Here is a 17,438-nt window from a genome sequence, read left to right on the forward strand (position 1 = left end):
TTCGTTTGTGTGTCTGTGCCACACTGATGCCGTTTATTAAATAACAAAGCACATTTAAAGTTAGTTTTCATAAACTTTTTTACGTGGCACTGATATACCCTTTCACTTGATCATTTTGAGAAGGCTTTCTCTCGTCCTTCACGCTACAGCGGGTTCTGTAACTTAGAAGAGATATACATATTACTTACTACATGCATTGAACCACAGTTTTACCTAAAAAATGTCTCCAAGAGCAACACGTGCTCGATCTCCCTCTCTTAGGCCTAGTTCACACCAGCAACATAACGCCGGACACGACCACACGACTACACGGCCACACGATGACGCAACGACACAACGACATAACGACATAATTGCTTATGTCGGTAATGTGAACATCGACATGAAGACAAGAAAAAGATCAGTTTCTTCTCCTTCTGACGTTATGTTTATGCTGTTATGTTGTTATTATATCATTATTTTAGGATGTTCACACTGCAAACATAACAACATAACGTCCTTCTTGTGTGGCTATGTTTATTTGATGTCATTATGTCGCAAGTGTGAACTAGGCCATCGTGAATGAACAATAATAGGAGAGAGAATTTCAACAGACTCGTAGATTTCCATCAAAATATGTAGGATGATACCATTTTCTATTACTCTTCTTCTACAAAGATATTTGACCCAATAATTAATTAATCAGGAATGCCTAGAGCTTAATGGTACCCTATCAAAGCGTTCAAGTTATATGCATCACAACCACACAAGCACTTCTAGCTTTTTGGAGTTCGCCAAATTCTTAAAGTGCACCTAACCCCAAAAATTTTTTTCGCTAAAAGGAATCTAGACTTTATTTGAAGCATTTGGGCGAAGAAATTTTTGAATTTGGTTGAATCCTCGATTTCCTATGCCCTTTCAAAGTCGCGCTTGAAGTGTTTCACGACCGCGTTTTAGGGAGTCTGGGGCGGCGGTACCTGATTACGTCTACCCAGGAACCAAACACAATAGCGCCTCAGTCAACTCTCTGTATTTGCTCGAGAAAATGGAACACAAAACTAATCGTTCCGATGTATTTTGGGACTAAAACGTCCAAGTTTTGTCTCAGAATCATTTCGTTTTCGTCACTGGAGTCAGTGTTAAGTTTCGATTCGGAAGACTCCGAAATAAACTTCGATCGAGCACATTCGACAACTGTGAACTCACTGGTTAGAGCTTTGAGAGCAATTTACAATATTTCAAGCGAAGAAGGGGAAGACTTCTTTGCGGACGAGCTGCTTGTATATTAGGAATGGAAAGCTAGATATGAAGTGGAGGAGCAGGCAAACGAAAAGCAGGAAAGAAAACTCGAGGACTGCTTTGGAAGGTAATTTCGTCAACTAAACATACGATTCCCACGCGCGTTTATAGCCCGTTTACATTTGTCCTTAGCGAAAATGTATTTTGTCAGGTTGTGATTGTTCTGTTAAATCCAGTTTGTGTTTTACTTTCAGTTGAATGCTTCATGTTTATAAGAGCGACATACGTGTTGCAGTTTGCGAGACTTGATGACCTCCAAAACATTGGCTTCGATCGATTGAAAATCGTATTGTTTGGACCTGTATTTTTGAAGCTGCGGGAAGCAAGGCGGAAGGAAACATTTCATACAATTACCATTTCACATTGTCACACGTTTTAAGTCGTAACTCCAAATAACCAATGTAAATTGTTCTCAAAGCTTGCAGTGAAATTCGTCGGAGAAGCGAAAAGATGTGTTCCCAAAGCGGTCCGCAGATAATGTTACGCGGTCATATTTTCGACGCTATTGCACAGAATCTTTGTCGCACTGCTGATTTCCAAACCTTCAAAAAACCCTGTGAGTGTAACAATATTGTTATCATGTAATTCTAAAGGATTAATCTTCGACTTTCATCTAAATCGGAAGAGAAATGTGTTGATTAGCGGCGCACAGTTGCGATCTATTTACATATCAGTATAACGCTTCTTGATCATGATCGGATCACACAACTTTGCCGGTTATGTTATAAATACTGCGGGATTGGACGATATAGGTTGTCGGTAGTATTTCTACAAATTGCTGGTTAGCTTTAAACAGAAAATTTATGAAAATAGCGTTCGAAAGTCTATGGAACAAATTCCAGTGAGAGTTCTTCAATGATTCTCACAGATTCAGTTCGCTTGTTTCGGTTCGACAAAATCAACCATCGTTTACGTCTTTATTGCACCATTAGCCGATCATCGTCAGTAAATTGTACAGTATATGTTTCTTTAAATCTGGAATATTGCTGCAACAGCTGATAGCACCTCTGGAAGGCATTTCTGCGCACTTTTCGAATGTGTATTGCACCATCCTGAAGGAAATGAGAGGACGTGAGATATCCAATCTTCCTGGGTAGACGTCACAAGAGCCACTGGACCCATTCTCCTCAAACTCGGTCTTGAAACAAAATGGCGGTGTTTTGAAGCTATTTTCGAGATTTCGTCGGCGCACAGAAAATCGAGGATTTAACGGAATCCAAAAATTTTTTTGCAGAACTATTTCAAATAACAATTAGATTCGTTTTAGCGAAAAAAAAAATTTGGGGGTTAGGTGTACTTTAAATGCTACATTAACTTATTATAAACTGGATCATTTGATAACACAATTGATGAATTTACGTTGGCTGATCCATCATAGTATATGATCCATTATAACGTGCTCTACAAATATGGTAAGTGTACGCGTTATTTTTGGAGGGCGTTTTATTGTTATTTTATTTTATTTCATTTTAGTTTTAGTTTAGTTTTCTATGTTGCGGGCGTTTTTAATGAAACGATTACTCCACTCACGCTTGTTAGATATGAGGTGATTATAGCTAATTCGGCACTACGCACCTCGTTGGCTACCTAGCTACCATCTCATATCCAACGCGCGCTCGTGGAATAATTGGTAAATATCCTTACCGGAAACTCCATGGAAGCATGCAGGAACACCTTCGCCAGGGTTCGCGTCAAAACAACAATCCTTTTCTTCGCACTGAACCCTTGTTATTCCAGACCGAGAATCGCAATTCCTTCTCTTTTCGGGAGGGATGCCATGGCATTTGTGGTCTGTGAAAAGAGAGAGAAAGAGAGAATGAAGGACAGTTCACATCACACCACGGGAAGCCTAAGCTCAGTATGTAAGCGTGATTCAGTCACTTTAAGAAGTAGCGACATACAGCGGACATACAGGATAAGAGTTCAACCCTCATTAACTCTGCGGAGCGTAGTTCATAATTAGTCATAACCTTCGTTGTAAGATAGAGATCAAGTGGAAAATACTGCTGTTGGTGTAAAGTGCTCGAAATTAGCATTAACGTTTTCCTTTAAACTCACCTAAATTCTCTTCTTGTCGTTTCTTATGATTTTACAACGTCGAAGGCGTCTTAGCGGCGGACTAAGGTTTTTTGCGAGCAGGATGGGCGCTTTGCTTCTGCTATTCCAGGATTTCAAATTTCCCACGTTCCGTCACGTCATTTTATACAAAGATTGATGGGAACTTATGACGTCATTGCGAGATTGGACGTTTTTATTAAGAATAGAGCAAAGTTTTAATCTAGAGAGATAAAAGTGCTTTTAATCGTTTATAACTCTTATTCTGGATGAATATGTTCAGTCTCAACGGGGAATCTGATCTTCCTCCGCAGATTCCACATTAAGATAACTGACTGCGCAATGACGTCGCAAATTACCACAACGGAAACATGGCGACCCTCACAAAATTTAAATTGAAAACCAAAACGAATCAAGTCCAGAGATATCAACTTGAAACTCCAGGATCAGTTGAAGGGAACGTCTTTTTAGAAGAAATTGGCTGAGCTTTTACGGATTGAGACAAAAGAGGTTGTGGTAAAGAGGCAGCTGTAATAATCGTTTGGACATTGGAAAGGAAGATTTTACTAGAAATTCCGTAAAAAAGAGCTTTAACTCACTTGAAGGATAAAAACACTAATATGCTACGCCAGCGCATTCCTTACTGTCAAAACAACAACCTCTTTGTCCACAGGTGTCTTCGTCTATATCAGCCCATCCACAGTTTGTTCGGTCCTTGGTACGAACGTTTGTGCAGACAGAATCAGCTATAGAATGTGTTCATTGCCACGCATTAAAAATAAAAGCAAAACCATTCAGTGGATAAAGTCAAGAAATTGTGATATTATAGACGATAAATAAAGAAGACGTTCTGCAAGTTTAAGGTGGCTCAAAACAGTTTTCTGGTTTTTTTTTTTTTTTTTCTTTTTTTTTCAGACTTACAGAACTAAGTGCGATTTTTCAGGGCTTTTACTGTACTGTTTTGAACGGCTGTGCTATGGTTTTTAAGGTAACTCTCCACTGTGCCTTGCATTGTGTTTGAGTCAAAACTTAAGGTTGTACTGTCCTGTTGCATAGCAACAAACCGTGTACCCTCGAATAATCGCGTGATGCCTCGCGCTGAAGTGCGCTAGAGCCCAGGCGCCTCACAGAAATATCACTGTTTTGAGCCACCTTAAAGTGCCCATAATGTCAAAAAAAAAAAAATTTCGCTCATCTAATTCTACATTTCACCTGATGAGCTTCTGCGAAAAAATTTTTCGATTTGGATAAAACGCAATTTTTTTAAGAATCTTTACAAAGTTCAAAATTCTATTTTCTTGCGGTCGACCCCTGCTGCTGACCACAAGAATAACGTGCTCAATGGCCACGAGACTGATGCCTGTGACGTAGGTTCAGGAACCTACGATGAAGATGCTCTTGTTTTCTGGACCATTAACGTTGTTACAAAGAGCGGCAACGCACCTTTCCGGCATTTTCAAATAAATGTAGACAACTCTGAAGCAAAGTTTCCACTTGTTTTCAAGTCAGATAAGTCATTACCCAAATCACGTGTTCGTGAACCTACGTCACGACTCACTTCAAACCGAGGAAGACTGGTGCGAATGGTGGACCAAAATGGCGGCAAATTTGAACGTCTTTAAAAACACACAAAAAAATTGCATTTTATCCAAATCGAAAATTTTTTTCGCAGAAGTTCATTAGGTGAAATGTAGAATTAGATGAGCGAAAAAAATCTTTTTGACATTATGGGCACTTTAAGGTGTGTGCGTTGTCCCAAATTTGAGATATTCGTCGAAATGTTCCGCGCAAAATTATAGAGCCTAGTCCTCCAATATGGCGGCCGGAAAATAGTGTAAACACCTAGAACTTACTTTGGCTATCTAGTCGACTGATCATCTGAACCTAACCAAAAAGCATTAACACAAGCACTTTTCCTAATACTTCAACTCCTAAAATGGCTAAGACTCACGAGATAAGTGTATATTTTTCGACAAACGCGATCCTAGCAAAGCTCGCAGTTTTCCTCGAGCTACGCTCTCGGAAAACGGTTCGCTTCTCTGAACAGATAATCTTCGCGGACAAATATCCGAGCATATTTTCGCGTCAAGTGGAGTTTAGTGTTTATACATTCTACAAGATGCTATGAAGCTTCTTACATACATATGTTTTGATAGCGAGCCTGATTTATTATTTAGTCGGTTTACGAATACACTACAAGCAAACATTTACACGTCTTTCAGTCAAATTTCTAGCTTCCTAGCTTGTGCAAAGTATAACTTACCAACAACAGACGAGGGATAAGCTGTGTTAACCTTCTCGGTTGGAGTTTGGACCCTTCTGACTTTTTGAAAAATTTGTTGCGCTCTAATTGTTAACGTGCTTTTGAAGATCCGACAAGTACATTCCCTGAATGCGTTTGGCGCTGGAAATATCGCAAGAGCACAGACGCTGAAAATGGAAAAATCAAATGCCGGGCTGGTTCCAACAAACAAGCTGCTGCTGGCGGCATCTTTTTTCGCCTTGTTCCACTTGAAATTCAGGCCGTCCATAAAAGCAGGCTGCAAAATTAAGGGCAAGAGATCGTGCAGTCAATAAATGGTTTTGGGGCTTTTGTTTCATGTCATTTTTAAGGAGAGAAATGATACACAATAAAAATACTATGAATGGCAACTTAGTACAAACTACACCGCAGTGCAGGCTTATTTTGAACTTAACAAATTGATGTCACATTTTCATGCGTCTGTCCTCTTATTGATGATAAATTGATAAATTGTCAAAGTAGCTGTGGAACCACGAGTCGCCGGCGAGTGGTTTCGCAGTTCTTTTTACAATAACAAGACCCCAAAATGGTCAAATGCCGGGAATAAATGAGGGGAAAAGACGCCGTCAACTTGCCGCAAACAAAGATAAGTGAATTATATTCAAACTGACGTAAACATTGCCAATAGCTTTTCTCGCCAATAGCTTTTCTTGGCTACTTTAAAAGGTCCATAAAATCTCATTGATTAAAAAGTTTATAGTTTGACAGCTGAAATTTGAACTTGAAAGCTTGCATACATTAAAATTTTATCCGTCTGCTCTCTTATCGATGGTAAAAATGAGCCAATCAGCGAACGAGAAGCTAGACAGTCATTGTACAAACCGCCTTTGCATTTTATGCGATGTGTTCTATCTTGGATAGGGTGCTTGGGCTGAATGGATGAAAGGAATTAGCGCTCTAACAAGTGGAAGAGTTACGGGGAGGGGAAGGAAAAATTTGACCATACTTTCCTCCTTCCATCGTTCTAATACTATACTTCAGTTTTTGCAACTTATCAACAACGGGCAGACCCACTAAAATAGCTAGTGGGCGCTCGCTCGCAAAAAACTCTTCACCGTAGGTTGCAAATTTTCTTATCTCGACGTAAAAATCAAAATTTTCGTTTACATCAACTGGTAATAATTTTCTATACATGTAAGTTAATACATGTTCGACTTTTTAAATTCTAACTAGACGCTTCACTGCGTGTACCCAGGCAGTCGTTATACTGAGAAGCAATAGCTATATTGCAATTGAGCTAAATGTTCTGCATTTGAAGTTGTACGAAATTCAATCGAATTGATGTGCTTAAGCTATTCTGCTTTTGATTGCATTTCTTGGAATCGATTAATAGCTTATTACTCGTTTGGAAGTCTTTAGGGTATGAAATGAGTCAAGGTCTTTATATCAACCCATAAACGTTTCAGTCTATTTTCCTTAGCCTTTGTTGTTGTTATTTGCGTTGTTATTTGCTCAAGCAAGCGAGACATTTTGAATTTCATAGTTATGGCGATGCGTGACATAGACTTACGAACGCGGTTGTCGAAATCATATACTTATCTCGTGAGTTTTAGCCCATTTAGAAGTTAAAGTATTAGGAAAAGTGCTTATGTAAATGCTTGTTTGTTCAGTACAGATAATCAGTCGCCTAGATAGCCAAAGTAAGTTCCAGATGTTTTTACAATATTTTCCGGCCGCAATGTAGACGTACCGCGGAGATACACCAACATGGCGGTTCCATACTGTTCTCTGTAAATTTGTGCAAAATATTTCGACGAATATCTGATCTTGGAAAAACGCACAGACTTAAAAATTCGAGGAGTGTCATCTTTATTAATCTCCTATAACATCGCAATTTCTTGATTTTATCCACTAAATGGTTTTCGAATAAATTTTTTATTGCGTCAGGATTGCGTGACGGTGCAAGCCAAGAATTGTTTTGCTGGGGTCAACATAGTCAACAAAATAGTTTATTTCAGCTTAAAGGTACAATAATTCGCTACATGAGTTTCACTCTTGTTAAGACACATAACTCTGTTACAGGCAAATAACGAGAGAATATCGTTTAGTTCGAGATTTTATCTTTATTATACTTTACGAAGTTTCTCAGAGCATTTTACTTGGGTGTACTCGAACAGATGAATTCGTAAACAAATCCTCTAACCTTTCAGCTCTTGTTGCTCAGATGTTCTTGAGCTCGTGCTGGGATTCTGCTTGGTTCACGATCACGTCTAAAAATACGAAGACGCTTCTGAAGATGCTTTTTATCAAGTTGAAGAGTTGATAGCCCCGGTTGATGGCTGCTTTGGTATAACATGGTTCATGAATTCACTCAAAATGTTCGCTCGTAAATTGATCTCTCTAAGGCTTGCAGCGACCCGTTCCGAAAACGCTTAACGTCCTTTAGTGTTGGTCTACCTTGAACGGTGTGTTGTTTGTATGTGATTTCATCGCATAGAAATCATGGAATCCGTGCTAACTTTTCTCGACGACAACCTCTGTAAATTCCATGTGCTGTACGCATACACAGGTGGCGCATGCGCGTTAGAGACCAGACGGCGATATGTGACTGAACGTAGAAAAAAAAAAAAGGAGCCGAAATTTAAACCCAGGTCTCACTGCCTGGGTAATAACCGTTGTTATATCACCTAATAATCACGGTGACCATTATTCATGCACTCAATTTTCAGACAGCCGTTGATTAATGCAAAGGCTATGAGAAGTAATATATCAAACATGAAAGGCCGTGTTGTAGTGTTGATCCTAGCAGTATGCAGGACACCTATCATATATGAACTCAGTTAAATGACCTTGCTCTCCATGAGTTCTCGTAGCTCAGTGGATAGAGCGCCCGCCCGGTGTTCGGGAGGTAATGGGTTCGATTCCTGTCGGGGATTCAGAAGTTTTCTTTGTCCCACGCTCGTGTCATGTTGATTAATTCACCTTCAAAATTCATTACCGAGCTTAAAATTCACCATCTTTATTAACTTATCATGAAAGGCCGTGTTTGACCACATTTCCAAACACCAAGAAGAGAGTTGAAAATACGACGCGCAGCGCACTTCGAGGTGTTTGGAATTGTGTTCAAACACTGTCTTGAGTGTTCGATATATCTTCTCAATCGAAACTAAAGCTAAGGAGAAAACGGAGAAATAAAATCGTAAAAATCTATGCTAATTAAACTCGATGAATTATTAATGAACTTGAGAATATAGTATGATTGCCGGCAAACGCTACTTTTCTTTTTCATTCAGCAGCCTTTACTGTGCATTTCCAAATCTTTTTACTTCAATGTTTTACTTAAACCCTCGTATTAGAATTAATTGACCACGTTTATGGCAAACGTTCCTTACTTTTCACGATTGCTCTCTTTAAAAAAATTGCTTGTCCGGAAGGACAAAATTGTAAAGAATCTCACTGTAGAAAAACTTTCGACTTGCTGGTCTTTGGGGTACGCTTACAAATGAGAGACACTTTTTTCCAAAGAATAACACGTTATAAGTCTTTTGCAAAGTCGCGTCGTATGTTGGTTAGAATATAAATCAATTTAATGGTTACACAGTTCTGTTTCGTATAAGAGAGCTGTACATTCGATGACGAGTTCTATTTTTCCCATACTAGATGTAGTTTACGTTTGAGTGTTCATAAAAATAAGGTCAAAGAATTATGTCAAACTCACAGTTTGCAGATTCGTCGTCTTCAGGACAACTTTTGCAAGAAATCTTGTTGCCGACGAGGAAGAAAATCTCAATGTCGTCCTCGAAGTCGTCATCTAATCGAAAGGTCTCCATAGACCACATGTTCGAAGGTCAGTCAGACATTCAATAGGCCATTTTACAGTTGTGTGCTTAGTTACCTGGCCTATGAATGTAAGCGAGGCTGGAGGTGACCTTGCTTTGATACAGACCTCACTGCTTTTCTCATTTAAATGCAAACTAGTCAGAGCATAAGAACAACTTGATTTATACAACAAAAGCAGTGAGGTCTGTATCAAAACAAGGTCACCTGCAGTCTCGCTGCCATTCAAAGGCCAGGTCACTGAACAGACAACTGTAAAATGGTCTATTCAGATAATTCCGGATAATGCTTACCTGTGTGTTATACGTCAGGGAGTTCACCACAACATTACTTATTGGATTTGGCTCTGCATTCTGCAATTGGTAGAACATGAACCAGTTGTGAAATCCCTCGTACGATTTTCCCAATTTTCCCATATCACCTAGGAAAAAGTAAGATTAAATTATAACTTGTTAGCCTGAATTTCGGTTGTCTCACTCCAAAAAAGATGCCGTCTTTTCTGGAGAGTTTATCTCTATGAGATGGCTGAAATTCTGGATAGTGATAAGGTCCATCAACTCATTATTACATTCTTAAAGGACAGACAAGGCTCACGTGTCTTCTTTTCCAGAGACAGCTAATCGTGGATAAGCAATCAATCAGTACACTAGCAAAATGATTAGCAAAACAGGCAACAACAGTCGCTCATTATAATTTACCGCTAAATTTTCCTTGTCGTCAGTGGCTAAAACTGATCACTTAGTAAGATCTTGCGCGCCCGTGGGCATCCTACAGTGCCCGTTAAACAAAGGGGCCCACGAAACACAGCTTGCTTCTTCAGATTGTGGCTGAAGGCAAAATGATTAACCTTTTTTCCTCGTGATGGACAAGCACAAGTAACATGAGGTACTTACCGATAAATACATGCTCAAAGCCTTTTTTCTCGCTACCTTTAGGAGGTTGGAACCACAGTTCTTTTAAAATATTCTTGAAGGCCGCAATATCCTAATAGAGAAGACGCAAAAAAGTATCCCCACAATTTCTGAAAAGCACTTCAAGGTCATCACACGCGCGGCCCTCCATTGAACCCAGAAGGAAAAAGGAGGATTGAGGAGAGGAAGACCACAGAATAAATCCTCGTTTCAAAATTGTGTCCCCGCTCCCCTTTCTCCTCCCTTGCAGGTCCGTGAGGGATAACAAAGATACACGTTCAAGCACTGAAAAAAACCTGTGTCATTGCATTCTTTGGTAACATTAGTGTACGAGAACGTTTGAGAACAGTAGGAAATGGATTGATTCTGCCAATCAAAACAAGCTTGCAAGAATCGAGATTAAAAAAAATACGTCAAAAAGAAGAATTGAGAATTCAAGTAATATATCAAACACGAAAGACCGTGTTTGACCACATTTACAAACACCGAAAAAAGAGTTGAAAATACGATGCGCAGCGGAGTATTTTTGACGGACTTCGAGGTGTTGGGAGATGTGGTCAAACACTGTCTTGAGTGTTTGATATATCTTCTCAATCGAAATTAAAACTAAGGAGAAAGGGGAGAAATATAATCATAAAAATCCATGCTAATTAAGATCAGATATCCAAAGGCTGTCACGGTCATGATTTCCTTTATTTAAACTTGATGAATTATTAATGAGTTTGAGAAAGTAATAAAAAGAGATTATTCGATTAAAAGTTTCGCCTAAGGACCTGTCCGAATCCGATTTGAATACGCTACGTGTGGACGGGGAAAATTTTGAATTCGGAAAGAAAAAGTTGCGGATTCAAAAATATCCGGATACGTGTGGACGGGGCCTAAATCAAGACATTTTTTTCTTGCAAAAAGCCTAAAGTTATTCAAGGCATTACATGGTCCACACCAAAGATTCTAGCTACATAACGAATGAGGATTGACTATACTTGTTCCGCATCTAGTAAACCATTTGCTTTGAGATAAATCAAAGCTTGTTCAACAGGTCCACCTGGTTGCACTATCACGTTGAGAAATGAATCTTGACGTGCTTCGTTGTTGACCTGCAGTAGCTCTGTGTCACAAAAAGATAAAGAAAATGACGACGAGTTTCCTAATCGTTATCCTACAAAAAATCTACACGGAAACAAAATTTTGTCTTTCTACCTAACTTCGAGTAAACTTCGGTCGCAAGAGTGCCGATGCAAAGGTCTGAAGAAAATCAAATGTTCTAGAGTACAATAGACCAGAATTGCTTTAGATTGATCCTAATCCAGAATAAGAATCTATTTTAGATCATTCTAGAATGATTATTTTGTCTTTGCACCAATGCTAAATCGCTCTAAATTTTTCTGAAGCCTCGTAACAACCCCCAGCTGTGTTACTTGCTTCCCTGGTGTTTGGCTACAAAACGGACGCACCCTAAGTCATCATGAAAAACGTATTATTTATTTAGTTCTCCCCAGTCTTATATCTGAGTCTATTTCGAACCGTTGCTGGTCTTATATGTTTATTTGGTAAAGTTTATTTGAGTTTTTCTTCAAGATTAATCGTAAAGACTAAACTAGTAATTGCACCCCCCCCCCCCTACTAATACTCACTTCACAGATAGCATACGGTGCTAGCAGCATTGAGTAGAATGGAAGTCAACAAAGAAATCAAGAGAATGTTCTACTCGGCAAAGGGAAACAGTAGGTAGATCAAAAGTGTTAAGCAAATTTGAGAAAGAAAAGTAAATTCTTCCTTGCATTGGGGAAACACTATGAAAACTAATTAGACTAAATATTGAAACCATTGAAAACATCTTGGATTCGTTTCGTAAATATCTAAATAGGTGGAAACAAAGAAATCTAGGGATTCTAGCGCAGTTTTTTATTGCAATGACACATCGATGACAGTCAATATTAATCGATGAAAAAATTGTGGATGAAAGTTTACTAACGATGGGAAGTCACAAAAAAAAGTTCATAATCGATTACTCATCGATCACAGATCTTACTTGGTTTATTTAATTAATAACGATTATGTTGTTTATTGGTTTGATCGATCGATTTATTTCGCCAGGTTTTCAGCGAAGATGCGAAGGATATTACACGGCGGCGCGAAAAAATGAATTTTATTTTCTTTTGTTAGAAAAAAAATTGTTTTTAACTCGAGAAAATGCAATCCAAGTATGAAAAATTACAGCCAAATTTTCGCTTTAATTTTGTGTTATAAACGTCATTCCGAAAAATTAACCGTCAACCATCAAAGGGACCCTCCCCATTGAGACCCTTCGTAGTCTAATTTCAAGTAGGACACTCGCGTCTATATAATAAATAAAACATCTACATATTCACCGGGAAAAACGTTTTCTAAACAAACAGCTTCATCATGATAATTAACTCGTCCATTTATATGGGAGAATCGTGACCGAGGTCGTGCATGAGTACAGACCGAACACAGTGAGGTCTGTACACAAGTCCGAGGCCAAATTATCCCATACAGACCGACTAATCTATGGCAAACAAGCACAGTTTAACTCGTTTACTGCAACTGATTTGCATTAGCTGAAATATTGCTTGCGAACGGCCATGAGCTGCTCGTCCTCTTTACTTTTTTTTTCTCGTCAGGCTTTTGGCACTTCCATAAATATATATTGTTAGAAGAAAATAGACAATGATTTTACATTTTAGTTTGCAACTTTTTCACCGCAAAATATTACTGGTCTAGATGCCGGTCTAGATGGGAAATCTAGAACGCTTTCAATATCGCTTTCAGCCAATCAAATTCGTGAATTTGGTAGTTCCCAGTCCTTGTGAGACAGAGCCATATAATAATGTATTTCACTGGTAAGACGGCTGTCCCTTTGTTTAACACCTTCTGTATTCGTTTTGCTATATTTTGATATTGTCCTTCTCTAATTTCGTTGCTGTATAAACTATAATATATTTTCCAATACAAGTTGTATTTTACACTCGCAATTGAATGTACTGTCATTTTACGACCGAGTCACTTCTTGTTTTCAAATCTAGAGAAGAGCAAAACATCCAAACCCCTTATCTATCACACTCCTTTGTCTGCTTCATCCTATTCAGAGCTGTAGCTAATAACGGACAAACCGAGACACTTGCCTCAGTCATTGTTTTTCTTTTTTTGTTTATAGCCACTGTAAACACCCTAAATACCTAGGAAGAGAATGAAAGCATGGAAATTGCCTGAGTCATATTTTTTTTTCATGGATGTTACCTCAGTCATGATATTTTTCTGGCTACGCCCCTGCCAGTGAACTCTATCTAAATGCTTTGTAAAGTCACTCTAACAGAAATTAATTACCTCTGAATCTAATAAACTCCAGGGAATTAATTTTGGGTACTCCATTCCCTTCCACAGTAAACAGTGGATTTTTACCGGCAAGGTCAACAGTTAGTTCTGAAGGAACTCTCAGATTGCTTCCAGCAGCCGCGTTCCAAATATTTTGGCAAGCATCTCCAAGATCTTTCGGAGCGACGGATGAGGAGGCAGAGCTTAAGCTGCAAAGCAACAATTTTGCTTTTATATTAAAAGAAAATTCACCATTTAACATTTTACAATTTTCAATTTTTAGGTAATCCCAAAAAATACAGTAGGTTATCCCCCCCATCCCCCGTTAAAAGAGAAAAGAAGAAAGGGAGAAAGAACAACGACAAAACAAAACAAAAAATAAACTGGAGAACTTTTAGGTGAAAAGAATCGATTTGAAATTTCTCAAACACTGGTCAATAAACCCTTTCTGATATTACACTCTATTAATTGTCGACACAACTCTTTTGCAGTCGACTTATGCTATTACATGTAATACATAAGAAAAGGGATATACTTTTCATAAATACACATTTAAACATAATTACCTTCTTTTGAAAAGGGAAGTTAGAAGGAAGAAAACGAAGAGTTTAGCCATCCTTCAAATGAACAACCCGAGTATTGGCAAAGCAGTGATGACCTTTTTGGAAATCTGATAAATTTATCCGTCTTTCCATGAATCATTAACTTGTGCGCGCTATGCACTATTAAAAGCTTAGGGCAACTTTAACATGTGACCAATATCAGAAAAATAAACAATAAGCACCTATTAGCTATGCATAAGAAGCATTTTGAGCCTCCGAGCAAATATTAAATGATTTAATTATATGATTATCAATTTTGCAAAACTTCCAATTCGACAGTCTGTTTCCTCTCCAAAATAAAAATAAAGTTTATTAGCCTCTAGTTGGGCAAGTTCTGGAAGTAGACATACAACTTCCTGAGAACTATCAATTGTTTCCTTTTTTCTTTACTTAACTTAAGGTGAAACGACTAGTAATGTTTCAGAAACTTTCTCAACAATTGAATGGGAAAGCCAGCCATTTACCATGGACAATTAAGAATGCAACTTTCAAAGTTGAAGTGAATTGTCAGTAAGCTATTGACTATCCAAATACAATTACCACACGGCCACAAGAACTAACCATAACATTTCAACTTCACGTTTATTTTGTTTTTGTTTGATTCCTTAATTCCAGCAGGGCTTTCCTTTCTCACTAGCCCGTATGGAACAAATGGTGCAAATACAGAGCTAGTAACTAGAGAATTTCAGCCATGTGAAAAGAAAATTATTTAAAACTTGGGCTACCTTTACCTGATATTTCCAGCATTTGGGAAGCAGGTACCGACAATCTGTGGTCTTCTCTGACCTCACGCTCTTTTCGAATGAATGTCGTATGTAAAATAAAAACTGATTCCAAAGTTTCACCAGTTATACCAACTTTTGAAATAATTCTCTCACACGATTGATGAAAGGAAAATATTGATCAGTAAAGACCAACTATCTAGTCCTTGTTAATTGGGGGATTCTTTGTTTACAATATTTGCCTCATTATACAAGCGTTTCATTGTGTGACCAACCAACAAGAGTATCAACTCTGACTATAGAACGAGTTTCACACGATCACCTGTACAAGGAAAATTGACATTAAATAGTTTGTGAGTGACCTGGATCAGTTTGAAAACTCAAAATATTTAAAACATGGTGGGAGCCATTCGTACCTAGCGCGAAGCCTTCAGTCCACTGCGCAACGCGGTGTATTACTATGGCAAGATGTAAAAGAGACACTAGTAAGGTCCTTTCATACTGCTTGCTTCTTCGGTTCGACTAAACTATTATATTTGTCCAACCGTTTCTGCTACAAATCCTCCCCAAATTAACTAAGAGCGCCAGCGGAGCATAGAGTGGAGATATACTTAAGAACTTGCCAGAGGAGGTAGTAGCTTTTTAATGTTGAGATGAGGGCACAAGATTTTAGTAATATGACCATAGAAAAATGGATTATACTCAGGTGAAGCTTTTACCACGATTTACGTAGCTGAAGTTTGAGGAGAGGAACTATTTGCCTTACAATGCTCGGAGTTCTTAGGATCAATTACTGATTTTTTGTAGGTCTCTTTCGTTACTTTTAATTTCGGGAAGCAATCTATTTGAGGTGATAATTTTAAGCGAAATTTAACCATGCATATATGTACTGGAGCTGCTATCTTTTCTCCCGTAATTAAAAAGGCCTACCCTTGTCGATTGCGACCAAAATGCTTATTTTTTTTCTCAAATGATTATATTCTCGCCTACAGACAATTTGTAAACTGTCGTTGCAGATCGTTTGAAATGAAGGCTGATCACAACCATGCTTTAAAAGGACAGGTAATTCCGGAAGGGATGTAAATTGGACAAGACATTTTCCCAAGACTTTTAGCTTACAAGGCCTCATCGCTCAACCAAATTAAAATAACTCTGCATCGGGAAAACTTCAAATCGAACACATTCTTGCCAAAAGGAAAATCCCAAGCGGAATTTAATTTACGGACGTGTTTCGAAAAGGGTAGACAACCTATTTTCTTCAACCAATCCCATGCCTGATATGTCAGGGAAACCCAAATAATTTGAAACAATATTATAATTGCCTCCGTAATATAGTAAGTATCCAAAAATCTCGATGTTGCACAAAATGAGCGCGGAAGATATCGAAAAATTTTGACAAAACGCGCACAAGCGAGTATCGGGTATGTACAATGCTAATGATAATGATGTGCATCGTGATGGGTCGGTGCTACTCTGACAGCGCATCAGTATATCAAAACTGTTGGAAAAGTAGTTAAGATCCACTCGACAGCTCAATTTCAACCTTTTAATTCTTCTAAAACTCGGGACTGCACTAACAACAACGCGAACAAAAGCAAGGATCGATTTTCAAAGAGCAGAAGCACAAGGTCTCGCATAGCCCACAAGGCTTAGCGCATATACGTGCGTCACGTCCGGTCACGCTAACAAATGTCACGCTCACAAGAGTTCTAACACCCTCCCCACCTGTTGACCAGTTGAGTTACATTAAACAACCTTAACCGATGGACTGGTCAACACTAAGAACAACAAACTAGAAATTACTGTCCAAAGTTAATTTGTCCAACCCCGCACATGAACACTGTCATCCCCACCATGAATCTCCAAAGGGAACAGACACTGGAGTGGGCGCTTTAGGGTGCTAGACTTATTTCCTCTCGACTTCACTCTAATGGTTGCACCTCTGGCCACTCCATCTGTTCCAGTCACCAAACTTTTCACTCGGGCTAACTTCCATAAACCTCTGGACAGATCCTCATCGTGTACTACTAGCATATCTCCTACATTTACAAGTGTTGGTGCAGCGTTCCTTGCAGAATGACGGTGTAAATTCCTGAGCTGAATCAAGTATTCATCTCTCCACTTACGCATCACATTACTGAGATGGTTCATTTTCTTGCTTAATTCCGTCGATGACAGCTCAAAGTCGGGATCCATCAAGTCACCGGTGCAAGTATCAATCAAACTCATCAATCTCTCGCCATGAAGTAAATGTTACGGTGTTAGTGGCTCTTCAGCATCCGCAGAGGTTACATAGGACGACGGTCTTCCGTTCAGTATCATCTCCGTTTCAATGATGACAGTCAACAGCTCCTCGTATGTGAGCCTAGCACCTCTAATTGTCTTCTTTATACACCGTGTCACTGACCTCACCATTCTCTAAAACAAACCTCCCAACCATGGGGCCTTCTCCAGG

At 38.8% G+C, this 17,438-nt stretch overlaps 1 protein-coding gene across 1 annotated transcript; it reads right to left on the bottom strand.

Annotated features, from left to right (window-relative positions):
* On the bottom strand, nt 1-14,552 carry LOC110049773 (uridylate-specific endoribonuclease C-like). Its single transcript, XM_089289226.1, has 9 exons — nt 14,226-14,552; nt 13,672-13,868; nt 11,307-11,431; nt 10,306-10,396; nt 9,706-9,833; nt 5,597-5,873; nt 3,933-4,079; nt 2,923-3,069; nt 1-155 (listed from the first exon to the last, which is right to left on the bottom strand). Exons 1-7 carry the CDS (start codon nt 14,273-14,275, stop codon nt 3,949-3,951), a joined length of 999 nt encoding a protein of 332 aa, XP_089145352.1. The 5' UTR covers nt 14,276-14,552; the 3' UTR covers nt 1-155; nt 2,923-3,069; nt 3,933-3,948.
* Nucleotides 14,553-17,438: the final 2,886 nt, after the last annotated feature.

The sequence above is a fragment of the Orbicella faveolata genome, unplaced genomic scaffold, assembly GCF_042242905.1.
Source record: "Orbicella faveolata isolate gen_17 unplaced genomic scaffold, um_ofav_v1 contig_2, whole genome shotgun sequence".
NCBI lineage: Eukaryota > Metazoa > Cnidaria > Anthozoa > Scleractinia > Merulinidae > Orbicella > Orbicella faveolata.